The following is a 27,280-nucleotide window of genomic DNA, read 5'->3' on the forward strand; positions in this document are numbered from 1 at the left end:
TAGTGATTTTAGGGTGGGTTTTTTTGTATTAGTGGTTTCAAAAAAACATTAAATCAAGTCACATCTAACAGACGAGACCTAATAAAACATAAGTAGATAGTACCTTTTGAATTATTTAAATTAATGCATTCATACAATCAAGGATCAAGTTAGAAATAAATTATTGACATTACATTCAGAGGCAAGGCAAAAATGATAAAGCAAGCAAAACACATAGTACTATATTCATACGTGTCAAAACTTCTCCTCTGCATCACCTCTGACACATTACTTGTACTTTTATAGATCAATTATAGGCCATTAACAAGAACAACTTGAGGGTTGCCAAATTGTCTTTGGGTTTTTCACTTTGCAATAAGCTGTTTTACAGCATTAGAGCATGACATGTTAACCATCAATAAAGCCATTAGTGACAACATATAACCCTTTATGCTTTATTAGAAAGTGTCTCTGAACTTTACGAACATCTATTGTTTTAAGACAGACTTGAAAAATTGTTAACTTATCCTTTAAAGTCAGGCTAGTGGCCTTCCTGAGGCTGCGTTGCTCTTCACACACACATCAGCACATTGACTTGCACTGACCCAATGACTGATGAATCACCAACACTGACATCCTGAGAGCCCACGACTCTCACTAGTAAGGTATAAAATTCAATTACAGTCATTCACTGCAACAGGATGACATGCAGCTGTGTGACCAGTATAATAGGAATGACACAGTATAGAGTTCACTCTGTAATCAGTCAGCTCATCCCGCCCTTCTTTCTGTGAATGTTTTCCTCTTCTTATACCCTGCCAGCTCGCTCACCATGAATAATGCAGTGAAACCTCGGAGAACATATTGTTGCTTATTCATTTACTTATATGTGTGTGTGTGTGTGTGTTACAGGAATCTGCCTGCCAAGCCAGCCGAGGAGGCACAGAAACACCGACAGCAGTATGAAGAGATGGTGGCCCAGGCCAAGAAGAGAGGTGAGGTCGTCTCCTGAGACCACTCCCATTGATACATTTCATATCACAGATAAAGTCTGGCATTAGCTGCAGGATGATGTCAAGACTATATTCAGGTGTTTAAGTTCAGATGTTTGAAATCATGGTGTCTGTCTGGAACCATCACAGCCGATAAGATCATACGTACAACCAACGAAATCTAGCACCAGCCCAAACGTCATATTTTTTCAAGTCAAATTGTGATTGCAATTGCCTAAAAACTGTTCATCTTGTTCCCTTAAATCCCTCATACCTCTCTTTCTCCCATCTTTCTCCTGTCTGATTTCTTCTCTCTTTTTCTTCCCCCCCTTTTTTGTATCTAACCACATCTAATCTCCTCACACTTCTTTTTGTAGAGTTGAAGGACGCTCAGAAGAGGAAGAAGCAGCTGGAGGATCGGTGTAAGCTCGAGGAGAGCATTGGCTCAGCCGCTCAGACTTGGAACCAGGAGATCTTGCCTAACTGGAGTACAATGTGAGTACAAACACTCTCTAAGAGTTTAGAATTAGAACAATACTGATGGTCAAGGTATTTCATCAGAAAACACCTTGCTTTCCTCTGAAAACGTCATTTCAATTCAATTTGGAGCATACTTCCTTCTTCAACAACATTATCAGTGCTAACACTGGTCTGATCTTTAAACAGAGCTTTTAACAAAGAGCAGTAACTTGGTTATGGCTTTTGAACACAAAGAATGAGAGAAGTTCAATCATCTTTACTTTACTTCATCTATCTAAATTGATAACAGTACTGGTTGATGCAAGTCTTCTATTTGAAAAGCAGCTTGCTTAAATTCCTCATTGTGACTGGTCCTGTCATGAAACAGTTGAATGAAATACAGTTAGTTACCCTCAGTGGGTCATCTGTCAGTTGAGAAATCAAAAACAAACAAGAGTTGTGGCATAGACTGTGGTAAAGATCAAAAAAATTGTTGTTTTTAATATTTATTTGGGTTGCTAAGTTACACTCGTGTTCGAATGGACCAGTTTCCCTGGTGACCACAGCTCATGACTAAGTTTAGTCAGTTCACTTAAGTTTTACATCCAGGGTTCACACAAGAAACAGATGAACCGTAAGAGTATAAAATAGAAATAGTCTAACCTTTTGTTTTAACCAGTGTCTGGTTCCGTATGACTCTCTGACTCATGCTCACATTTGCTGAACATATGACTCGCACTGTAAAATCTTGGCAAGCCATGTCACCATTGTAAGTGACCGGCTCTTTAAAGCTGCACCACAGTTGAGCAGTATCAGCTGGCATTCAGTTGACCCTGAGTTTAAAATGTGAAATTTATAAACAAGTGTGGCGACCTGAGCATAAAATTTATGACATGGTTCACATACGGACGATCTCAGGCATCCATTAAGTCATCTGTAAAATGATGACCGATGTATTACAACCTCTCTGCCTACTTAGGGAATGCTATCCATCTTCCATCATCTAGCTGGGAGCATGTACTGAACAGCTGTTGCCGAGCAGTGCTGCAGGGAGAAAATACAAACAAATCATCTGTTTTTATTCCCAAATATGGCCACCATCACAGACTAATGTTTCACTAAGATCTGCACTTGATGCCCCTGCCACATGAAAGTTGGGAAATTGTTGTTCTGGCGGACAAAATCTAACTTTATTAACTATGGGTCTTGCATGCAGAGGAAAAAGCTCTTCAACAGAAGGGCAGCTTGTTTTATCGCTGACACAGTATGAAACTACCAGGATGGTTTGTTTTCTTCTGTTAGTTATCTTATGGCATATTTACTGTCACGTCAATACAAAGGCAGTACTGGGACTTATGGGGTAAACATTGTGAAGTATGTTTTATAATGGTTTTTGAAAGTGTTTAAACACACAAAAAAAATATTAGGTATAGGATCCTGAATGAACAATTAGTTTTAACCTGACAGAAAGTAATTTCCTGCACCTGATGTTGGGAGGAAATGACTGCCACCTTGTGGTCAGTTATTGAATATCTCCTCCATGACATGGTTACTAACTGACTGTCTAACTGTCTGTATTTCCCCAAAACGAAGTTAATACTCCAGAGGTCATTGATAAATTTGTCAGTCTATTGATTGAAAATAAAATCCACATGAGAGGATTTGCTGTTTTTCACCTTTAGAGTGCCCATTTTTCTTACTTTGTTTTTGGGAAATACAGACAATGCTGTTTTTTTTTTTTTTTTGAGGTTGAACATCCAACTGAAGTTTAATGCAGGAGTTTAAACTTACTAAACTAACTCTTTCTACATTTAACCCCTCCTCTAGGTGTACATCTCGGCGAGTGAGAGACCTCTGGTGGCAGGGCATCCCCCCCAGTGTCAGAGGCAAAGTGTGGAGCCTGGCTGTGGGCAACGACCTCAACATCACACACGGTACATGAAAGTCAGGGTTCGTCTGAGTGTGTGTGAAGAAAAAGGCTCATAAGATTTGCTACCAAAGCTACATTCATTACTTAAATTGTGATTTTTCATGCACTGATTTACACTCAAGTCATTGCTTAAAACACTCCGGTGTTGCATATTGTTTTAGTTTTAATATCCGCGACTACATTTCTTCATCCGTCAAGGTACACACACGCACAACACACACACAGATGGGTGTAGCAATTGCAGCAATTTGTCTCAGTGGTTGTAATTGAGTAAGAATCAGTGAAATAGATAGAAGTGGAGGGAAGAGTGTGTGCATTAAGAACAAACACAGTCCAATGATTACAAGAGGGAATGAGCAGCATTTCAATGAGTTCTCTGAGACTGGTTGGAAATTATATATATATACACACACACAATAACACTACAAATTCGAAATTCCTTCCTCACTTGCAAAAGGATCTCAAACTTTGACAGTCACACAAACTGTGTGTGTGTGTGTGTGTGTGTGTGTGTGTGTGTGTGTGTGTGTGTGTGTGTGTGTGTGTGTGTGTGTGTGTAAGCTCCTCAGCACCCTCAGGGCTACTTGCAGATAAGCACTGTGTAGCTGGCTGCTGAGCTGGCCCTCTCTGCTCTTTGCTACTCAGCCTTTTACTGTAAATGGAGCACAGTTCTGTGCATTATCACTCTGCGCACACACACGAAGCTCAGTCCCCTTCAGCAGAGTTGTCGGCCTTTTTATAAATAGCAGCTCAGTGACGGTAATCCCCCATTTTAAGTGGAGCAGTTTCATTTCAACTGCTACTACGACTTCTACTATGAAAAACTTGGGTCTTATTTTTGTATTTTTTGCCATCAAGTCCCAGACAGGTTGTTAGTCCCACTGAATCACATAATTTTGCTAGTTGTAAAATGTTATTGTTATCCTTGCTATTTATATATATTTATATGTTCTTTTTATCCCCAAAGTATCTTCATGTTCTCAGCTTCTCCGCCGTTCTCTGCGGTTCTAATAATCGGCCAATGTTGCCAACTGTACAAGGTCAGGGCCACCATTGCAGAGCTCCATGTCGCGTCTCAGACAGCTCATTATTGAGATCCAGCATCTCATCACTAGAGGGCAGCCGCAGGTCAAAGCACAGGCCGGGACATCAATATACTGCAGCAACATAAATGTCTTCTGAAATGGAGGGAGCTCTGTTGTCTTTAATCACCTGCAGTTTTACTGCCATTTAACTAAAGAGCTGAATCCTTTTGAGTTTGTTTCTCTGCAGTCATCATGTTCTTCTGTCTTCTCTCATATTGACTGTACTGTGGTGCTGTCATGTGTCCCTGCAGAGCTGTATAGCATCTGTCTGTCACGGGCTAAAGAGAAGTGGAGGACCACGCCATCGACTGCCCCAGAGATTGAAACTGAAGGTCCTTCATATATTCTGGCCTTTTTAATTTTAATCTCACACATCATCAGTCTGATTGAGACTGATAAGTTATTTTGATGTTACTTTGATCAGGATTCTTTTGTTTTTCCTTTGTGTTGCTCAATGAACCACCATGTCTTCCAGATGCTGGTTCGTCGGATCGAGAGTCGAGCCTTGAGCTGATCAAGCTGGACATCTCGAGAACCTTCCCCCAACTGTGTATCTTTCAGCAGGTCGGTGATCATAGCAAGCCCTGCTTCTGTATGTGTCTGAATATGTTTCAGTTTCTTAAAACAAATAATAGGATACAAAAATAAAATACACAAAGGACATGTTGCTGCTGGAACAACAAGTTTTCATTTTATTAACTATCTGTCTTTATGGAGAAAATATCTCATTCAGTCTTGCTTTTAAATACATTATCACCATGGTAACCTCAGCTAGAAACAGTGAAGCATCAAAACATCTCATTAAAATGATATTATTGTACCAAAATAAATTTAACACTGGAGTTTCTGGGAAAGGATGAGTGTGTTTGTGTGTGCATTTTTGGCCTGTTTGTTCCATTGTCTTCATTAATTCTTTGTGTGTCATCAGGGCGGGCCCTATCATGATGTGCTGCACAGCATTCTGGGAGCATACACATGTTACCGGCCAGACGTTGGCTACGTAAGTCATATGCACTAAACACGGCAGTATATCCTGTTGTGATACTCCAACACACTTTATAATTATTTTCTTATACCCACTTTGTGTACTGCACATAAACAGTTGTGTAGCCTCAGACAAGAAAGTGCTTTAACAGTTGGCTCTTGTTTTATGGGTTTTCATGCATTTGTGTCTCTGTGTTGTTTGGTTTTGTGTAAATATTACATGAGGGAAAAACATAAAACAACATATTGCACATTGGTAAACAGTAGTATACGATTCATAGTATACATCTCTAGTAACAGTGCTTAGTAATAGTAAGTGAACTGTGGATTAAGGTAGTACTATTGCCTTTTAAGAAGGTTAAAAATGACACAGCACAGTCTTGGATCTCCCACATAACACCCACATAGTCGTTATCTTCTATTACCAGAGTTATATTGCGGTCAGGATGACTGATAGTTTCAGGTATTTGATTTCCACTCAGTGTGAAGTGTCTGCTAGATTGGAGAAGCTCAGTGGGTAGACGATGAGACTTGCACTCCATCTCCATTAAACAAAGAAAAAGTCAAATTCCCCCCCAGCACTGACAAAAAGTCCCTCACCAAAACGTTGTATTGCTAATAAAGTCAGTGTCATGTCATGTATTTGATTTGTTACTAACTTTGTCTTAATATATACAAATCAAAACTAGTTTATGTTTATGTCACCTCTTCTCAGAAGTGTTCCTTCTGCTAATACTGTATACTGCACACTATTCGGGAAATACACATTGATTATAAATGAGCTGCAAACATCTAATCAGTATGCTTGTTAATCACAAAAATATATTGGTAGAATGACTCAAAACAATGTGGCTGCTGAGAACAGACTGCTTGAAAACACTTGACGCTGGAAATGTTGGAGGCTCATTACACAAGACTAACTAGAAATCCAGCCAGACTAGATGCACACAACTATGTTAAACACTGCGTTCAGAATTAATGTGAACGATCTGAACCTTAGAACTCACAAGTTCAAGTCAGGTTGAGTCCTCTAATCTGCTCTGAATTTCCACGTCACTGCTGTGGGAGACATGAAGCTCTACATGCCATCAGCGATATTTGAACATCTATCTGCCCACATATTCGGTGTATCTCTAAAGCGCAATGCCCAGTGGTTAGGGTAGGCATTTCTGCTTGTGTGTAGGTTTGATTTTGCAAACCTACACATCTTTTCCTTCCATCCACCCTTTTCTTCCTTCTGAGGAGATTTACCATGCGTCAGTGTCTCGTTACTGTCTGTTCTCACACTCACATTATGCACTCAAGTCCTGACCTGCCTCTTGATGCTTGTCCATATGTTTTGTATATTTTGTATACGTACAGAAGATTCACAAAAGTAAACTTGACCTTTGACCAACATTTAATTATTCTCTTATCAGCCAGAGGCATTAAAATGAAGTTGCTTCTCTGTATTGAGATGTTTCGACATGAAGCAGTCCTTTCACGCTGAACATGTATTTGCATTTTCTGTAATTCTTCAGCACCGCTTGTAAATGCTGTGGTTTGCTTTGTTGCTCCCCACCGCAGCCCCATGCTGTTTTTACTTGGGTAGAAATGACTGTGACTTCCTGCACTGACCCCAACCTATGAGATGCTAAACACACACACACACACACACACACACAAGCATACCTATGCATTCATCTTTGTGTGCATGTTTGTTTTGCTATTTGCAGGCGTGCGTCAGCATTTCATTTCACTTCCTAGCGTAAATGTCCAGACTGAAGCTGAACTACTTACAAATGTTTATCACTGTTTCAAGTTAAATAAATAAGAGAGTTTTATATCAACAGCAGTGTCAGAGATGGTGCACTGCAAAACGTGTTCACTGTAGCAGGTGTTGCTCTGTCCTGGTCTTTCAGAGACAGAAATCAACTTGTATGTTTCTTTCTAACATTTTTTACACATCATTTACAGCATCACAAGGAAGAATTTTTATTTGTGTGTATGTGTGTGTGTGTGTGTGTGTGTATAGGTGCAGGGAATGTCGTTCATCGCAGCAGTGCTGATCCTGAACCTGGACACAGCTGATGCCTTTATAGCTTTTGCCAACCTGCTCAACAAGCCCTGTCAGATGGCCTTCTTCAGAGTCGACCACAGCCTTGTCAGTACACACACACACACAGTTACACCATCAAAACAAAAAATATGCATTTCCCCTCACTTCCAGATCGGGTTATTTTTCTGTAAAGGTTTTATACGACATATTTAAAATTTTACAAGCAAGAACCTTCATTTTTGACCTCAGAAATTATATATTTATGCACAAAGGTAGTTGTGCACACATCCTGTGCTATATTTATGCCAGGTTCAGGATAATAGACTTTCTGCACTGGATCATAGCTCCCAAAACTTTATTGGGCTGAAAAAAAAAGGTTCTTTATCTGCCAGATGGACAGAAAATCCTGTTGATCACATAATCATATGATCAAACCAAGAACATACAACAACACTTAGAATATAACATGACCTTCAGGTACATTATCAAAACTTAATAGTTTCAAAAAGGTTATAGAAGTGACAAAAAATACATAAAACATTTAAATATGCAGGCAAATAGTATGTTTAAAGAGAAGGGTGCAACAAACATCTCAACAGCCTCTGCTGTCTGATTACATTTTGTTCTACAAGACACTTTAATATCTCCGCTGTTGTCCATCTGCACAGATGACCCACTGCCCAGATTATTACAATGATGTGGTTTGTGTATGTTTGTTCCTCTGTAAGACACCTTCTCCTCTCTCTACAGATGTTGACTTACTTTGCGGCATTTGAAGTGTTCTTTGAAGAAAACCTACCAAAGCTCTTTGCACATTTCAAGAAAAACAACTTGACCCCCGATATTTATTTGATCGACTGGTGAGTCTGAAACTCTTACTCTCTTTTTAAAAAATATTCTTTGGTTCTCTCCTCTCTGCTGCTTTTTTGTGTTCTAAAACATCATTGTATTCTTCATTTTAGTTCATACAGTCAGATCATTTGACCATAAATGTAACCTAAAACCACAGTGTGAAGACCCTAAAAGAAATGTTATGTTTTTTTATCTACTTGCCATCATGACATTTCACAGCTAGAATGGAAACTATACGTGAAGCCAAAATAGCAGGTCACCATTTGTTCCACCGGCATGCAGAGTGCACCTTGTTCTCCGTCCCGGTGAAAAAGTGTTACATGTCGTCATATAGAAACATGACACTTTGCTCGTCAGTTTCCTGTGTCACGTGTAATTTCTGAGAAAACAGATAGAGAAAAACTTCACACAAACAAACACACACACACACACACACACACACACACACACACACACACACACACACACACAAGAACATGTGTTGCTTTTCTCCCTCCAGTATAACAATCTATAACCAATCTTACATTTATACATGATTTCTAACTTAAGTACAAGCCAGAAAAAGACATACTCAAAATAAAAGCAGAACCAACTAGTTGATAAATGATTTATCAATCATATAAAAAGCAATTGTTATAACTGATTCACCATCAATTTAAGAAAAAATGGCAAAAAGTCACTGGCTCCAGCTCTTCAAAGTGATTATTTGCTGGTTTTCTTAGTCATCTATGATAGTAAAATGAATATATTGAGGTTTTTTTAGACTTTTGTTTAGACAGAAAAAGGTTATTTGAAAACATCAACTTGGGCTGTTGGAAATTGCAACATTTTTCACAATTTCCTGTCATTTTACAACCTAAATGATTAATTTATAAACTGAGAAAATCATTGGAAGAGTAATCAAATAATCAAATTTAAAAAATAAATAAATAAATAAATTACAAAGCCCGGTCTCTTCTGAAAGTTAACTGTGGAGTTGTTGAACAAGAAGTCAGAATTAGTCAAGAAACAAAATTTATAGAGGCGTTGTCATGGTGAAAAGTTGTTTTCATATTTCATATCATTATCATATTTCATATTATGGCTGTGACATTAGGATCTTAAAAGTGTTTAAACCAATGCAGTAGAGATATAAGATGCAGCATCTGTGTGCTTCATTGTACAGATGATATACAGCTACAAATTCATCTTGAAGATATGCACACATCTGTGCTTGTTTCTAGTTTTTATTTTGCATTTATGCCTCTGTATGCTCGCAAAACTAATGTTCACTGTCGTTTTCTCTCTTTTCCCTCCTTGCGTGCCTCCAGGATCTTCACTCTGTACAGTAAGTCGCTGCCGTTGGACCTGGCGTGTCGGGTGTGGGACGTGTTCTGCAGAGACGGCGAGGAGTTCCTGTTCCGCACGGCGTTGGGCCTGCTGCGTCTCTACCAGGACGTCCTAACCTGCATGGACTTCATCCACATGGCTCAGTTCCTCACCCGGCTGCCCGACCTCATCCCCGCCGAGCAGCTCTTCCAGCAAATCGCCGCCATCCACATGACCAGCCGCAACAGGAAGTGGGCACAGGTAGGAGGATGTTAGAGCTTACGTTTGAGGACATTTAGCTGAGACCGTTGTTTTTAAGTCTTTACAGATTGCCAGTGTCATATTTTTTAACAGCTACTTCCCTTGTCTCTTCAGGTTCTGCAGGCGTTACAAAAAGATCAGGAGCGGGGCAGCCCGGTGCTGAAGCGCTGAGGTCACACACCAGCGGACTCGACCAGTTCCAGCGCCAACCCACTTCCCCTCCAGCCTTTGGGAAAAACTGGACTCTTAGCGGGTCAGATGGACCTGAGAGAGATCTGGTCGGGGGTGCGGTTGAGTCACTGTGATAAACCTCTTCTCCAGAGCTGTGTCACCGCTCTGACTGGAACCAGGACCCTGGAGGGGGGTCTGTAAGTGAAGGAGGAGGGGTGAGAAAAGGAATATGAGGCCTTATTTAACTCCCACCATCCCTCCTCTGATCAGAGGCCCAGCAGTGGACTGGAAACTGTAGCTGGCACAGGCAGAAGAATGTATCACACACTCCTGCATACATGCACCTACCAGGCTGGTTCAGGTCTCCACAGACCAGAGGAAACCACAGAGATGCCAGTTATTACATCAAAGATTTGAATTTTCTGCTGTCACTGCTTTTTCTGGCTACACTTCTGCTCTTCTTTTTTAAGTCTTTGGCAAATTTATCCTTAAATGTGGCTATTTTTATGACAGAAACGTGAAGTGTTTCCCTGAAATACAGTCTACATCTCTGACTGCCCTCCATAAAATAACCTAAAACATCCCATATACAGTGAGTATAAAAGCAATGAAAAGCAGAGGAAGAGCTGGAAAAAGTTATAGCAATGTCCTAAAATCACATCTCCAGAGTCAGATCTGTGAATGACAAATTTTGAAATGTGTCAAGTGGAACCTCAGCTAGTGTCTCTGTGTGTCTCCATCTCTTTGTCTCTGCACCTTTTTTTTTTCTCTTAACTTTTATCATTCCTTCATGTCCTCTGATGTCCTCATGCTTCTCATTTCTTCCAGTTAGTGTAGATTTGTTTCCTAAACCATTCCATGAAGTCAACTCTGAGTCTTGAAGAAAGGTTTGTGAGTTACAATCCATGAATATTCAACAGAAATGCACATAATGTTTTATACTATAGGTTAACCACCTGAAGACATGTTTGGTATCTCTGAGATACCACAATGTTACATTTAATTAAATGTTTTAAGCCTCTTAAAAGAGGTCAAAAGCTGCCTGTAAAATGAGATTTACAGTGTATTTATGTCAATGAAACTGGAGTAAATAATAAGTGTGTTGCTATTAGACATTGACATCGCCTTGTCCATTTGTTTGAGGTACATTTTAGCTTGTTAGTGTTTTGATTCCTAATGTCTTGGTATGAATGTAATGTCTTTAAATGTTCTGCATATATTTAATATTTATCAAAGAGACAATGGGACATAAACTGAACCCCATGTTGCCGTCACATGAAGACTTGCTGTTGAACCTCTCCCCACCCAAAATTTTTGAAGAGCAGGCCAGAAACATCCCTGGTGAGAACTTGAAAACTTTCTGCTTTGTACAATGAAAAAAGCAGACAAGTAGTTCCTCTTTAAAACTTTCCACCATTCTTGCTGTAGTTTGCTCCTGACCTTACTTCACATCCTGATAAAATGTTCTTCCACTGTTCTTGTGCCTCATTGCATCATGAACATGGAGCGTTAATTTCTGAGAACACGCACCAAGAAAAGCAGGGCAGTCAAGCTGTGAACTCAAATGCAGAGTTAAAAGCAAATATTTGCTTTTGTTTTTGTGGCATTTCCAATATGGTTTGTTCCAGTCAGCCTTAATATGTGTCTGTTTAGCTGATTCCACCCATTTAGTGCAATTGTTTTGTGTTCATCTTAAAAAAAATAGACCTTTTGGAAATACACTTATTAGCTTTCTTGTCAAGAGTTAGATGAGAACATGGATACCACTCTCATGTGTGTCCATTAAATATAAAGCTGGAGCCAGGAGACAGTTAGCTTATCTTAGCATAAAGACTGAAAGCAGACAGAAACAGTTAGCTCAGCTCTGTGCAAAGGTAAAAAGCACCCTTTAAAGCTCACTAATAAATACTTAAGTACTTAATATCTTATATTTTGTATGTTTAATCCTTACTAAAAGCTAATTATAAAAATGACAAGTTGCAGTTTTACAGGGTTTGTTTGTTGGATTACTTTTGGACCGGATGTGTAGGCTTCCTGGAGTCTCTGCTAGCTGCCTAGCCAACTCAAGGTGACAAAGACTCCTGGTCCAACACATAACTGTCTGTAAAACCACAACTTTTCATTTTTATACTTCAATTTTTGTACATATGAAATAGGTGAGCTATGTGGTGTTCATCAATGAGCTTTAGAGGTGCAGGTAGGCGGATTTCGCCTTTGGACAGAGCCAGGCTAGTTGTTTCCCCCCGTTACTAGTCTTTATGCTAAGCTAACTGTGTCCTGGCTATAGCTTTATATCTAAAGGACAGATATAAAATATGAATTGATCTCCTCATGTAACTGTGCAAGAAAGTGAATAAGAGTATTTTCCAACATGTTCAATAGATTCAGTGGTTGTCTAGTTTTTGGAGTTTTTTTGTTTTGTTTTTTGTCATTGTGCAGTGTTTTTTGGATCACAGATACTCTACAGGAGTCATTTCCTCTCACGTCGAGCATATGCATGTTAGTGGTCACTGGGCCCCGGGGTGTAACTGTGTCAGGAGTTGGGCTTTGTGGCTGTTGTATTTTGAGGTTGTCACTGTGTCACTGAGGTTAATGTGTGACTCCATCCTTACCAGTGGAGGGTGGGGCCAGTTCACTATTGAGGGTGTGGTCACATTACCTACATTAATCTGATGAGTTAACAGACAGCTAGTCCTGATGATCAGATAAAAAAGTAGTGAAGTATCATCTTACTGCTGACATAATTGCAGCAGTTTGATAAATATCTATTTCTGTGATTTCATTTTTCAAAGAGGAGTTGCCCATTTTGCACACAACTGTTCATCAAAATAAATAAAAGCTGAGAAGTGTAGAAATCTTGTTGGCTCAGTTCAGTTGTCTTTGTTTGCGCAGCCAACTATCTTGAAACAAATGAATCTACTGATGGCATTTCTCAGTGTGAACTGTGCTGTTATTGGTGGAGAAGCTGCTTCATATGATATGATGTGCTACTGATTTTGTGTGTGAAATTTTTCTTTTTGTGCCCTGAAATATTGGTGACCCTCCCATTTGGCCTCTCTGTCTCTTTGCTTGTCTGTACTTTCTTAGATGCCTGGACAACAGCTGAGACATGTACTCATTTCACTATTTAAATCCCCATCATCTCAGCCTGTTTATGGCTGCTTACAGACAGACGGTCTGTGTATAGGTTTGTGCATCAGCTCAGCACCATGCAGCAGACTTTCTGATCACTCGTCTCAATGCACTCCTCCCTCCCACTCCCCAGTGTGGTTAGACACCACAGGACTGCAATAAAGCTTTTTGCACATAGTTTGAGTTGTGCCTCGCATCATCACTTTATGTCATCACTCACAGGTTCAAACGGGTCGTTCATTTTCCATCTTTTTAAAAAATTAGTAGTGACCAGCTAACAATGCAAGCTGAGTGTGTGTGTTTCACGTGTGTGTCGTTGAGTGGTATTTTCAGAATGAGATCTGTTAGTTACTCTACTAATTAGTTGTTACATTGGCCCTTCCAACACTACCTGCGTCCTGTCCTTCTATCACACAACACACACCGGCAAAACCGATCCACAATAGTGTAAAGCAAAATTCAATCAAACTAAATTTGAATAAAAATTGTAATATACCTTTGCTAAATGATCTGTTTGATTTGCTGGATGGCTTTAATTTCTTGGGTTCTGTTTGTTTTTTTTGTTGTCTAATTGTTTTGTTTTTTTCCTCAAGAGACCCCATGTACTGTAGAGGACTGATAGACATACATGGAGAGAGCAGAGGGTTATCATGCAACTGTATCTCACTTGAAATGTATAAAAAAAAACTATGGTTTTATTAAAATAAAGAGCTGTACATATTCAACCAGTAGCCGGTCTTTGTGTCTTTGTTCAAACTTACAACTAACTTTTAGTGCATTTATTTATTATTTTTTTTTACTCTCAACCTACCTTGTTGAGTCATTTGGAAATGAATTCCTACATTTCGCAGACTGCCTTTCAGTCAGTCCAGTATTAAGATATTGTTGTCAAATCATGTTTGGGCAAATAACTAGCAGGCAAATGAATGTGAGAACATGAGGTCATGTCCATGATTGTGATTACTTCCCTTAATCTAAAATGTGACAACTCTTGTTCCAGAGACTTCTGTCCAATAATAAAAATGTTATTTATGCCTTTTTTATGATGGATTTATTCCATCATGAATGTTGAATTGTTGTGCAAAATACATTTGCTCTATGACTTAAAAACTTCAAGTTAAAGGTACCTTCCACCAATTTTACACATGACTATTAGTTTACTTATCATAAAGGAGTAAACTTTGTGTGTGAAAACAGTTGTAAATGTCTTTTGTGGCTCTGGAGGAGCTTTGTCAAGTCTGAGAAAATAACCTTGATGATGTCATAGTGATGTCACCAAGGTTACTTTGGCATGGGCTTGGACATTTTTTTTTAACAGAAAGTCTGCATTACAAATAGCTCTCATGGAGTTTGAAAGACATGCATTTACCAGGCATAGAGGATTTAACAAAAGACTTAATTAAGTTACATTATGGGAAACGTAGGATCCAGTGATTTTTAAAGCTTGATCAAGAGCATGGACTAAGTGCATTTTCAAATCCATAGCTTATTTGCTGTGGCCCGAATCAGTGGATGAGTTAGGGTTAGGGTTAGGGTTGTTACTTGTTATGTCTTTGGACCTCGATTCATTCTCTGGCTAGCTGCTAGCAACTAGCTAATTTCACAAACAAACCATTTCAGAATTTGTTTGTGACCACTTCCTGTTTTGGTCCATACCTGAATACAATTTGCTGAGTTCAGATCTTCCCAAAAGAATTGTATCAAGGGGTAAAACAAACCAGAGTCCGATTCAACCGGACAAAACAATGCAGAATTGAACCCCAATTTTATGGAAGTCTTCACCTTCTTGACCTTGACAAAAAGATCCTTCATCATGTATCACATGACTTCCATCTGCAGATAGTTTACCCAGTTGTAATAGAGGTGAAGTAGCCCAGTTCCGACCTAAATGACCATCCACATGTCAGATTTGTTTAGAAATTCCCTACATAGCTAACTAGCTACACTAGCTAGCTACATCCATGTAAAATAAAGACAATAGTGACACAACTGTACAGGTTGTAAATCGACTTACAGAAATAACTGCAAAAATGTAGGTTAACTACTACTAGCAATCACTTCGGCATCTTCCGTGTTGACTGAAAATGACGCCAATAGATGGATATGTCCCTCACTACTGATTAGTGCAGCAAAAATTAGATTTGAAAATGTTTAAATTTACATTTTTTCATTCTTCATTTCACTCTTGTTCAACTGGGAAAACTATGAAGATCATGGAAAGCTACTAAATGGACCTTAAGGCACATGGACGTGCAATCCCAAATTGCTGGACTACCTATTTAAGTATCTTTGTAACATAGTTAAACTCAAGATGTCTCAATATGATACTACTCTATTGACCAGTTTTCCACCAGCAATCTAAAGCAAAACAAAAAGGAATGTCGTCATTACCTGTTTTGAGTGTTTTAATAAATCTTTTCTTTTATATTAATTTAAGATTTTTTGATCAACGTAGAAATATTGTAGTAATTGCTACTGCTTTATTTCACTTATGCTTTGAGTAACATCTCTGGGCTAACCACATTGCATTTCCTCTGCAGTCTACCTCTCAGCCTTTTCAAAACCGAGTGGAAAGTTTGTCTGACAGGCAACTTCGGTCCCCTCCAAACCGCAACCCCCCTCCTTCCTTCACATCAGTGACAGCCTTTTAAAAAAATATTTGATCTTGATAAGCTCAACACCACACTACCTTTTGTTTAGTAGCCCTTTACTGCAGGTGAAGAGCAGCTGTGATATTAATCTCTATCAGCATCATCTCCAGAGGAACATCGAGTCATCATGAGGACAAGTCACATGCTTCTGTTCTGCATCCTGGGAGCTGCACTGCTTTCCTCAGTGATCTGCAACAGTAAGATAAATATATAAATATATATATAGATATATATATTTTTTTTAAATATAGCCACATGTGGCATGTGTATGTGACCAACCTGAGCACGTTGCGATTCAAGATCTCACTTCTCAAAACACCATGATAATACATTACATGATGGTCTTCTCTATTCTCCAGGCGCAAATGGTCCTGATGACTGTTGCTTCAAATTCTACCCAAGAAGAGTGAACAAAAACTTAATCCAGTCATATTATACGACTGATTACCGCTGCCCAAGGACCGGAGTCATGTAAGTGCTGAAAACTGAGTTTACTTCAGTATTATATACTTCAGTATATATATATATACATACACACACACACACACACACACACACACACACACACATATACATATATATTTATATATATATATAAATATATGTGTGTGTGTATATATATATATATGTCCTCCTTTCTACATCTGTAATTAAGTAGTTTGCACACAGGCTACACATCATGCTACCCATGACTTTTTTGTGTCTGTTTACTCTACTAAGAGATCACTAAAGTTTTCTCATACTGTACATACAGTATGTTATAACTTTTGTATCTATTTGTTATCCTATCTTAATTACTTAAAAAACACTGTCACGTGTGATTGTGACATTTTCATTTTCACCTGTTTTCTTTCAGTTTGCTGACCAGAAAGTCTCGTCACATCTGTGTGGATCCCAATCTCTCCTGGGTTGAGAAAATCATGAAAAGTCTGGATGAAGCAAACTTGTAAACCAGCTCCCTGTCTGGAAAAAGCCTCGCCCCTCTGCAAAGTTACGTTTGTTGCTTTAATAAATGCAAATGTTTGACATTTCATTTAATATATGGTAATGATTTTGGTATTAATGTGCAAACCTGCCTTGAGTAATGAACTATTTAGCTTTCAAATGGAATCATTTTGAGCCTGAATTGGTTGGTATATCTTTTAATATGTTCTAAATGCTTTGTAATACCTACAATATCATATAAACCTCATATAAATACATTAAATAATATGAAACTTTCACTGTTGGTATGTCTCCTCTGAACTTCCTCTAAGCTGAGAAAAAAAGTTGCAAGCCTTAAACAAACAGATATAATGTTTATTTGTGTGTTTTAGAGGTGCTGGTAGGCAGATTTTTGAACTAGGCTAGCTGTTCCCCATTTCCAGTCTTTGTGCTAAGCTAAGCTAATAGTTCCCAGCTTATATTCAACATACAAACAAGAGGTGGTGGTATCAATCTTCTCATCTGACTGATATAAGAAACCAAATAAGCTTTACACTTTTACACCTTTAAACAAAAAGTATTACTTAACATTTTGGAATTACAACAGTACTATGAATGACCACTTATTATCGTTTGTAGTATTGTTGTAGTACTAGTATCAGAAATAGTATTAGTAGATACCATTCATCTCATGTACACACAGTAGTATTAATAGTAGTGCTGAGGATGCAGGACATCCTGTAAAGAAGAGGTCAGGAAAGGTTGGTATGAAATGTTTATCATGCTGGTTGAAAAGGGCAAGAAAGTCTGACCTTCAGACACACCTTGTGAGAAGAAATAATAATGTAGTGATCTTCATTACAAAAAAGATTATACTTCTGCTCCAGTTCCACTCCACATGACGAAAAGTGTAACTATAGGTCAAAATATTAGCTTACTAATAAAAAGATTTTTTAACCCTTACATACTGTTCATATTCTGACCCTGCACGTTATGGAGCTAGTCATTTTTGACCCAGCTGAGGTATTCCTTTATTATTAGTTCATATATCAAACTTTGAACCACAAATTAATTTTGCATCTATAGATATCTTATTAGTCATTAATAAATGGATGATTGAACCTTCATTCACCCATTTCAGAGAGAAGAGAGTGTTTTGTTTTGTTTTGGTTTGACACTATTCGTTTATAGAGAAAATACATTCACAATCACACGATATTATGATCTCATCTAAAACAAGAGAACATAACAACCATAATTATTTCTATTAATTTATTGAAAGTGAAGGATGCAACAACATTTGAATGGTAGGCTTCATTATAACCATTAAAACCATCAATCAGCACTGACCCAGAACACACTATGTGCAAAAATGTACACCAGGTGCACAAAAATAAATAATAAAATAATAAATAATGTAGTGGGAGACATTGGGCAGGTACTGGAAAATTAAATGGATGGAAACTAAACATAAGCTAGCAACCTGCTGAACTTAACTTGAAATTGATTGGTATATAACACAGGATGGAGATTAACATCCAAACTGATCATAGTTATTGTAACAGAATTTGTTACTGGTATTTTCTGTTATTTTAATACGATAATATGCTGATGATGCTCATCTGTATATCTTAGTTAAAACAGGTTAGCCTCACCTTTATTTTGTGACAGACTTAATGTAACTTCATGTTATTGTTTTTGCACCAGTTTAACAAGAGGACTCTGTTAAACCTTGACTGAAACCCACTGAAATATTTTATATCATTAATATTAATATATATTAATATCATTAATATGAGCTTTATGATATACTATAGCAATTTCATGACACACACAGCTTTATTACCAAGATATCTGAAACATATTAATTTTTGTACATCAGTGTTTCTTGAATTATTCTCAGTGTTAATTATATATATATATTTAAGTGTCTCACAAACTGTTTACTGCTGAGTTGCGACATAGATATCCTGAAATGTATATTGATTCTCTTTTTTAATGGGATTTTGAGATTTCTTAGTTCATGGAAAACTTACTGACTTTTATTCATGTCAATGCGTTCTATTGGCATGACTGTTTCCTCCAGAAGTATTTTAATATATTCTTATAGTTGGTTGGTTAATGAACTCACTAACATGTAAATCAAGGTTTGTGACATGTGAGAAGATTAAGTGAAGTTCTATTAACTGGAATATTTCAACCAATGTTTTTGCCTTTACTGATAGTAGAATAATGTAGATATCCCAGTGGTTAAATCCTCATTCATGAGTCTGAGTGCTGGTTAGGGTCATGGCTGCCATATTCTGTCTACGGTAGGCCTTGTTTTTGAAAGTGGTGTTAAAGGGAACACTGAGCTATAAAGAATGATTAATAAATAATATAAAGACCTTGATATTTACCACAGATACATTTCTATACTTGCTCAGATGGAGTCTGGATAGTATCATAACATTTATGGTAATTACCTGACTCATAAAGCACTTCTTTTAGTATTCTGATCAAATATGTTGGTCACATACTGCAGTTGCTCTTGTAAGAAAAGTCTGAAAATGAGAATGCGAAAATCTTCTGTGGTTACATGGTCAATTTCAGGCCCCTCCACTAGACGCAAACACACATGAGTATACATAATCTATGAGGTTAGGTGGTTCATCTTATAGTATCCCACACAGACTGTCTGTCAGCAGCTGTTTTTCAGTACAGTGTGGAGTTTAATCAGCAGATAGAAACATGCAGTGGACTGTCCATGTCAGTGTGCTTCTCTTGAACATTGTATGGATTCTCTTCTTTTTACAACCACATCCTTTTTCAGGTAAGAGAAACTTAAAGAACTGATCATCCCTAGTTTTCATGACACTTTGTTGACTTTGAATCCAAAGTATGTTGCAAATTATATTAGCAGTTGTGAATGAGCATTAGAAACTCTGGTAATGTTTTAGATTACAGCCTGCAAAGTAAAGCTTAATTGACTTTTGTACTAACGGTGTAACAGTACAGTATGCACCAATACATATATGTAGGTACAGGGGAACAAGATGTGAAGTTATGGAATAAGGGTGTAACAATTTGGGAACTTACAAATTACTACTGTAGTTATTTTTTAACTACCAGGTCCCTATTCTATTATTTCCGAGTATGTACAACCTACTGAGCAATAATCTTGAAATTTGGGAAGAATTTAGAGAGAATTAATACTCTAGTTATTATTTAACTACTAGGTACCTATTCTGTTATTAGAGGGTATAGTATGATCATAAAACTGAGCAAAACTCTGGATGTTTCAGGGAAGATGGAGTGATGACTTCTGCAGCACTTAATAAATCTAATGTGATTTTATTTCAAAATTACCTAATTACTAACATACAGGTAAACTACATTGTTCCTTTTTCATTTTGGGGTACTTAAATAACTACATCTGTGCATTTACTTCGGAACAAAGGTCCAGAGGACAGCGTATTGTCATGGATGCTCTTGGCCTCTGAAGACTGTCTCAGCTGTCGTTCACTTCACCAGCAAACTTCATCACTTGATGCTCCTTTATGGCCTGGTGGCTCTGCCTGCCATCGGTGGACAGAATTTACCCACCAAAGATGTCACTCATCTTTAGCTATAATATAAATATAGCTAAAGATAAAACATGAGGTATGAATCAGAACGCATATATATGGTTCATATGCCCTTCTGATTGTAAACTGTGTAGTGAATTTAGTTTGTTCTTCCATGTTTTGAGGCAAGTAAAATTGAAACAAACTGTCCTCACATTGTCCTCTATAGTTACAGAGTAAGTTATGTTGGTTGTTTCTCCCTTGTTATATGTAGTTACAGGGTAACTACAGGGTATGTGGGCTGTAATCTAAAGTGTACATTGTATGTCTTCTATCATATTAAAATCTAAATTTTACATCCTTAACTTAACACCTTTATTTAACATACTTCTTATTTAAAATAAATTAGAAACCTTCAAGGAACAAATAGCATTTAATTCTTTATTTCTTTGTTTTTCTTGCATTGCTTCTTCATTTTATTCTTCTTTTTCATCTTCCTTTCCACTCCTGATGAAGATGACAGGGATGAGAATGAGACAAGGAGAAAGAAGCTTGTGCACCGTGGCCATATGTTGACCCTACAGAGAAAAACTGTAATGTCAGTCTCTTGTCTGTAATTTATAGTGTGAGATATCTGGATTTCTGACAGTTATTATGTCTCCCACTTGGTGAAAAGCCATAAGAATCAAACCCTTCACCACACAACTGCAAAGCCATCATGGCTGACATTCTAGATGTGAATAAATGCAATATTAATGGGCTATGTGAGGCTATACAGGAAATATAATTTCCAGTAATTGCTAGTTGCCAGCAAAGTTATCACAAATTAAAATAAGCTCCAATGAGGATGTGTTGAAAGTTTAGCCAGTGCAGCAGCAGATTAACTTAGTGTAGGTTGCAATGTGAATAAAATCACCTGAACATATTTCAGCTTCTGTAAGACACAAACCCACAAGTGTTATGTTATGTATTACATTGACTGTAATTACTGTTAGAGCAATCATTAGTATTAGCTTGTAAAATCTGCAGGGTAAGTTACTGCTTTGCTCTTTCAGCTGGTAGCTAACAAATGATTATCAAGCTAAAAGTCCAACAGCATCTTTCTTTTGTTCCGTTAACGCTACATTTGACATGAGCCACAAACCAGATAGTTCTGTGCCAATAAATATATTAAGATTATTACTCACCATAAGTTTGCTGTAAAGTAGGTTAGCAAAAAACATCCTTCCAACATACACCTGTAAGGTGGGTGGGCGGAGAGCCTTTTCCAATTCTTTATAGAAAACACTCCGTCGCCCCCTGCTGTGATCTGAAGTAAGTCACAATTGTAATAAAAAATAACACAGTACTCTTGCATTATTATTGTCTTTATGGCATTGTTTTTATGTTCTTCCTATCCAAATCTTTGTCACTTATTTGATTTACACTTTGTATTTTGCTTGTTTGACGGTAATAAGGTCATTTTGAAATAAAATCACATCAGATTTATTAAGTGCTGCAGAAGTCATCACATCTTCCTTGAAACGTCCAGATTTTTGCTCAGTTTTATGGTATCCTGTAATAACATAACAGCTACCCAGTAGTTAAAAAATAACTACAGTAATAATTAACCCTAAATTTCTCCCAAACTTCCAGATTATTGCTCAGTAGGTTATACATACTCTATTACAATAGAATAGGTACCCAGTAGTTAAAATAACTACAGTATAAGTTCTTCACAAGTTCCTAAATTGTTGAACCCTTATTCCACAACTTCACATCTTGTTCCCCTGTACCTACATATATGTATTGGTATGTACTGTACTAGTACACTGTTAGTACAAAAGATTACATCTTGACTATGGAGTAATTACGCTGTACGTTGCAGGCTGTAATCTAAAGAGTTACTGCTCATCAAGAGAAACTCTTGATGAGCAGGTTGGCACCTCGCATGGCAGCCTCAGCTATCAGTGTATGAATCTGTGTATGTGAATGAGTGAATGCTGACATGTAGTGTAAAGAGCTTTGAGTGATTGGAAGACTGGAAAGGCGCTATATAAATGCAGTTCATTTACCATTTAGCATATTTAAACACATGTTGGCAATCTTGAGATGGTTTGTGTTGATTTGCAGTGTCCGTACAGAGAAGAAGCTCTGACAGCAACAAGGAGTTCTGTATTCAGCTTCCATCTGAAATGAACTGGACATCAACTCTACATTCAGTCAACATCACTGATAATAAAACCTACAACACCAACACAACTTTTCAAGGCGAGTCTCTATCTATGCCACAAATACGCCACAATATGTGACAATAAAGCAGGTCATGCTTTGGGACATGGCTACATCTTGATTGGCAAGTTGCTACCTGGGCAACAACATTGGTAGGTAATGTAACGTAACCATGGTATAACCTCAGATTCACAGAGTATGGCTGTAGCCGTAGCCGTAGCTATTTCAGTGTATTTTCAGTTTATGAAAGTTTATTGTAACATTTTGGTCTTCTAAAAAAGTCTTGTTCAATGTTCGATTGTACTAAAAGACCCTCTAAGGAATTGGATGTTCACTTTTTTTGGTAAGTACATTTTGCTATAATGGCTTTAAGCCTGTTTTTTGCTGGTGAAAATGAGCATTAGCGTTATCACAGTTAACCATAGACTATAAATGCACCATGCTAACCAAGCTAGCAGCTAGCATTAGGGTCAGCTCCACCCTCTCGTCCAAATATGGTCACTTCTGGCTCCAAAATCCCAAGATCGCGACAGCCAAAATGCAAACTTGAGGCTTCCAATTATATCCAGCAGCAGCACCAACTTGCAGTATCTACATGACACACCCACTTTACTACATGATACACCCACTTGGTTAGGTTTAAGCATGAGGAGGGGGAGGGGGATGGTTAGGGTTAGGGGTTGGGGTCAGGGGCGTGTGTCATTTAACACACTGTTAGGCTGTATTCAGACCAAATCAGGCGGTGTGGCTCACTGCTGCAGGGTCAAGCAGAGGTGTGTGGGGCTGTGGGCATGTTTATTTGTGCACTAGAACTTAACCACTGTGAAACAATCAGAAAATAACATTTTATTGATCTGATTCACTGGCTTTCTCACTACCAGTGCTCCCTCTCTTCATTTTTTCTCCAGCCTGCTCAACCACAGCTGCTCTTGCTCTCTCTCTCTTTCTCTTGTCTTTTTTAAAATGAGTCAGGAAGATGACTGCAAAGTCTAACTTTACTTACTTTAAGAAATGTCCTCCCATCGTCCTAGAAACATCTTTTACTCCTTCATGGCAGAATTTACAGCTCTGATCAGTCTGATCTGTGTTTGGCCACCATAGCCTTCATCTGCAGTGATGTCGGGTGGCGTTTCTCCAAAAGTTGACTCTGGCTCAACTTTCCGGCCGCAGTGACAGCCTGAAGACAGCCTTAGCGTGACAAACATCATTGGGGTGTGTCATGTAGTAAAGTGGCTGTGTCATGTAGGGTTAGGGTGAGTCTGCAAGACTGCACCTAGACCTTTCTTGGGGCTTCGGAACAGGAGTCCATTATTGACTGTATAAATATGGAGGTCACGACAGCTCCCCAAAAGTGAAGCCAAAACATCTTGATCGCCCCGTGGTGGCTGACTGCAGTATAGGTCATAAGTCCCGCCCCCTCCATCTTAACAAATGGGACATTAGCCAGACTAAAAAAATCAAGGTGCACATCAAAGACATTTTTCCCAAAGATGGTTTCTATCATTTTAGGTCATTCTTATCACACTGATATATGTCCAAGTGTCTGTGTGACTGTGTCTGTGTTCATTCTGTGTTATTCTTTCTAAACTTCACTCAGTATTTAAATGTCAGGAATATTATTTACTTTACTGACATTATTTCTTTCTTTCCAGTGAGATATTATTGGTTTAATATAATGACTTCGCTGATGGAAACATTATTGTTGCTGCTGTAGAAACAATATTTTTGTTTTTTTAAAAAAAAGATCATTTAAAAGTGTAGGCCAGTGGATAAGATATATATAAAATTTTAACCATACCCGTCACTATAGCTGGCTAGTGGCTATAGCCTGATTTGGGAGGATGAGAAAATTGAAATCCATTCACTATAAAGCCTATTTTACCCATGTTTTGTGATTATTTTTTATGGCACAAAGTGTGTTTTTTAAACAAATATTGTAATGATAATAGTCCAACATTAAAATGGAAATGTGAAAATGCATAGTTTTTAGTCAAATAACATCAAATTTTCCTAGGGGAGGACCCCCAGACCCTCCAACCAAAGTCCCTGTGGGTCTTTGACCTGGCTATTGTTTTTGACCGCTGCAGGTCTGATCATTTAATCAACTGGATAGCGTCATAAAACAACAACAGTCATACTATATCAGCAAAATGGCACAGAACAAGAAAAAAATGCTGGCAGTATTTTATTGAGCACCTTAGCTATGGATACATATCCTTCGGCTTTTGTTCCAGTAGCGTCAGACTTTTTCTTGGTAGGCTTCTCTTGTTTTCTGTTGGAACAATTAATAAGTATACTTCTTGTTTGACACCGGCACCAAAGTACCACTTTCTGATTGGCTGCTGTTCGCGATCAATAACAAGACCTAATTAAAGTTTGAATGTCAAATTCCTAACTGTTGTATTTGTTTAACACTATAACAATATAATTTCTATTCACATGACTTTTTTGCTCACTAATGATAATGATTTTAACTGTCAAGTTAAACAAATCTGTTATTTCACATCCAATGACATGCTTTTTAATGATGTAACACAGAATAATAATCAACACTAATATTGAGGGGAGACAATTAGCCTACATTTTAGTGGATGGGAGGCTGTAAGGGCCCTGGATAATGAATAGGGGGGTGCTGGCCCAAAAATAAATGATATGTTTGTCATTTTCTGTGCCAGCTAAACTTCACTTGTTTTCTGCAGAATATGGACAAAGCAACCTCTCACTGCATGAAAGCAGCAGCTCAACCAACATGATCAAATGTCAGGAACACTGTCAGTACAACAAGACAAAAATACAGCAAAAAGATCAAGACTCCTCACTGCTGTCAGAGATCGACCTCATATCTCCTACACCGCAACACAAACCAAAGAGAATGTGAGTTAAATTTAGCTATTATATTCAAATATATATAAGAATTTAGAAAACTGTTAAAATAGCCAAAGCTGAATGGAAGACAAGTAAAATTATTCTTAAAAAACAGTTGCAATGCCGCCACCACACCCTGTTAACCTTGGAGCATTCAGAACATTATAGCTGGGGGGCCAGGGCTCCACTAGGGGGAAGCATTCCCCAGGTTTAAACCAGGTCTCAGTAAGGAATAGGAAATCGATATTAGTTTTGGGAATGAAAGATTTGTTAGATACAGACTGAGTGTTTAAAAGAGCAAAGACAACAGAATTGAGTGGCTTAGCTGAACTGGAATTACTACAGCAGACTGTAATCAAATGATCTAGCCTAGCAGTTGAAAACACAGGATGCATAAAATGGTGGGTAGTTGATCTAGTAGTAATTCTAACAGGAATACTGTATGAGGCCAGTGAGGAACAATCAGATGGATTAACAATGGGTCAGGAGATAGACCCATAGTCAATCCCATTATTTATTCTTCTCCAATTAATTATTCTTCTGCTCTGTATTGAACTAGTTTCTAAACAAAGAAGTGTGTATCGATGTGGAAAGTTTCCTTTCTACCATCACTCCACTTCTGGATCTTTGGGTTAAAAAAAAAAAAAAAAAAAAAAAAAATCTTCTTACAGTATAAGTTCTACACAGGGAAAAGATCACTTTATGATACAGCTCAGTGAACATGTCTGTATTTGACTTTATTTCCAAACCTTTTTTGTGCTGGTCATGTATTGATGTATCCACTGTTGGAGACAGGTATGAGGAAACAAATGGACGAGTTCTTGGTGTCTGCTGCTTCAAATTCTACCCGAGAAGTGTGAACAAAAACCTCATCAGCTCATATTATATGACTGATGATTGGTGCCTGAAGACTGGAGTCATGTAAGAAAAAATTACTTTTGTCCTAATCATTTAAATTACTTATGAACCAACATAAAAATAACTTAAATATGTTATGCAGAAAGATACATATCTTGTTTGATTTTACAATTTTAAAATACATTTATTTAAAGTCAGAATACAGAGATGGGATTATTATGTGGCAAATGTTTTGACTTTGATAATGCATAATTCAACTTGTCAATACATTTTTTTCAGTTGATCAATTATGATGAACTATATATACACATATATTCTATTTTTAAAACAATCTTGTTCTTTGTTTTAGTTTGATGACAATAAGATCTCAACACATCTATCTGTTATCCTATTTTAATTACTTAAAAAACACTGTCATGTGTCATTGTGACATTGTCATTTTCACCTGTTTTCTTTCAGTTTGCTGACCAGAAAGTCTCGTCACATCTGTGTGGATCCCAATCTCCCCTGGGTTAAGAAAATCATGAAAAGTCTGGATGAAGCAACCTCGTAAACCAGCTCCCTGTCTGGAAAAAGCCTCGCCCCTTTGCAAAGTTACTTTTGTTGCTTTAATAAATCACATAATGTGAAATGACATTTCATTTACGATATGGTAATGATTTTGGTATTAATGTGCAAACCTCATTTTGAGCCTGAATTGGCTAATTTATCTTTTTTGTAATGTGTTTTAAATGCTTTGTATTACTCACAATATCATATAAACCTCATATAAATACATTAAATCATTTGAAACATTCATTGTTGGTTTGTCTCTTCTGAACTTCCTCTAAGCTAAGAAAAAAGTCTTGTGCAAGATTTAAACAAACAGATAAAATGTTTATTTGTGTGTTTTAGAGGTGCTAGTAGGCTGATTTTTGAATGAGGCTAGCTGTTTCCCCCTGTTTCCAGTCTTTGTGCTAAGCTAAGCTAACAGTCCCCAGATTATATTCAACATACAAACAAGAAAGTGGTATCAATCTTCTCATCTGACTGATA

General features: G+C 37.7%; 3 protein-coding genes across 6 annotated transcripts in view; all 3 read left to right on the plus strand.

Moving 5' to 3' along the window:
• The window catches only part of tbc1d14 (TBC1 domain family, member 14), a 41,754-nt gene extending 27,838 nt beyond the window's left edge, over positions 1–13,916 (plus strand). For all 4 annotated transcript variants that reach the window (XM_044341024.1, XM_044341025.1, XM_044341026.1 and 1 more), the window contains 10 exons: positions 892–974; positions 1,349–1,466; positions 3,258–3,364; positions 4,697–4,777; positions 4,921–5,009; positions 5,374–5,445; positions 7,444–7,572; positions 8,218–8,327; positions 9,630–9,888; positions 10,003–13,916. In XM_044341024.1, coding sequence (XP_044196959.1) covers positions 892–974; positions 1,349–1,466; positions 3,258–3,364; positions 4,697–4,777; positions 4,921–5,009; positions 5,374–5,445; positions 7,444–7,572; positions 8,218–8,327; positions 9,630–9,888; positions 10,003–10,059 — 1,105 coding nt within the window. In that variant the 3' untranslated portion in view covers positions 10,060–13,916. The remainder of the gene's footprint in view (positions 1–891; positions 975–1,348; positions 1,467–3,257; positions 3,365–4,696; positions 4,778–4,920; positions 5,010–5,373; positions 5,446–7,443; positions 7,573–8,217; positions 8,328–9,629; positions 9,889–10,002) is intronic.
• Positions 13,917–15,871: 1,955 nt separating this feature from the next.
• Positions 15,872–17,065, plus strand: LOC122973471 (C-C motif chemokine 3-like). Its single transcript, XM_044341028.1, has 3 exons — positions 15,872–16,039; positions 16,202–16,313; positions 16,699–17,065. Exons 1-3 carry the CDS (start codon positions 15,970–15,972, stop codon positions 16,790–16,792), a joined length of 276 nt encoding a protein of 91 aa, XP_044196963.1. The 5' UTR covers positions 15,872–15,969; the 3' UTR covers positions 16,793–17,065.
• An 8,206-nt stretch (positions 17,066–25,271) lies between these two features.
• LOC122974512 (C-C motif chemokine 3-like) lies at positions 25,272–27,012 on the plus strand. The gene is made up of 3 exons (XM_044342547.1): positions 25,272–25,396; positions 26,183–26,308; positions 26,705–27,012. The coding sequence occupies exons 1-3, from the start codon at positions 25,272–25,274 to the stop codon at positions 26,796–26,798; spliced, it is 345 nt and encodes a 114-aa protein (XP_044198482.1). The 3' UTR covers positions 26,799–27,012.
• The last annotated feature ends 268 nt before the right edge of the window (positions 27,013–27,280 follow it).

The sequence above is a fragment of the Thunnus albacares genome, chromosome 22, assembly GCF_914725855.1.
Source record: "Thunnus albacares chromosome 22, fThuAlb1.1, whole genome shotgun sequence".
NCBI lineage: Eukaryota > Metazoa > Chordata > Actinopteri > Scombriformes > Scombridae > Thunnus > Thunnus albacares.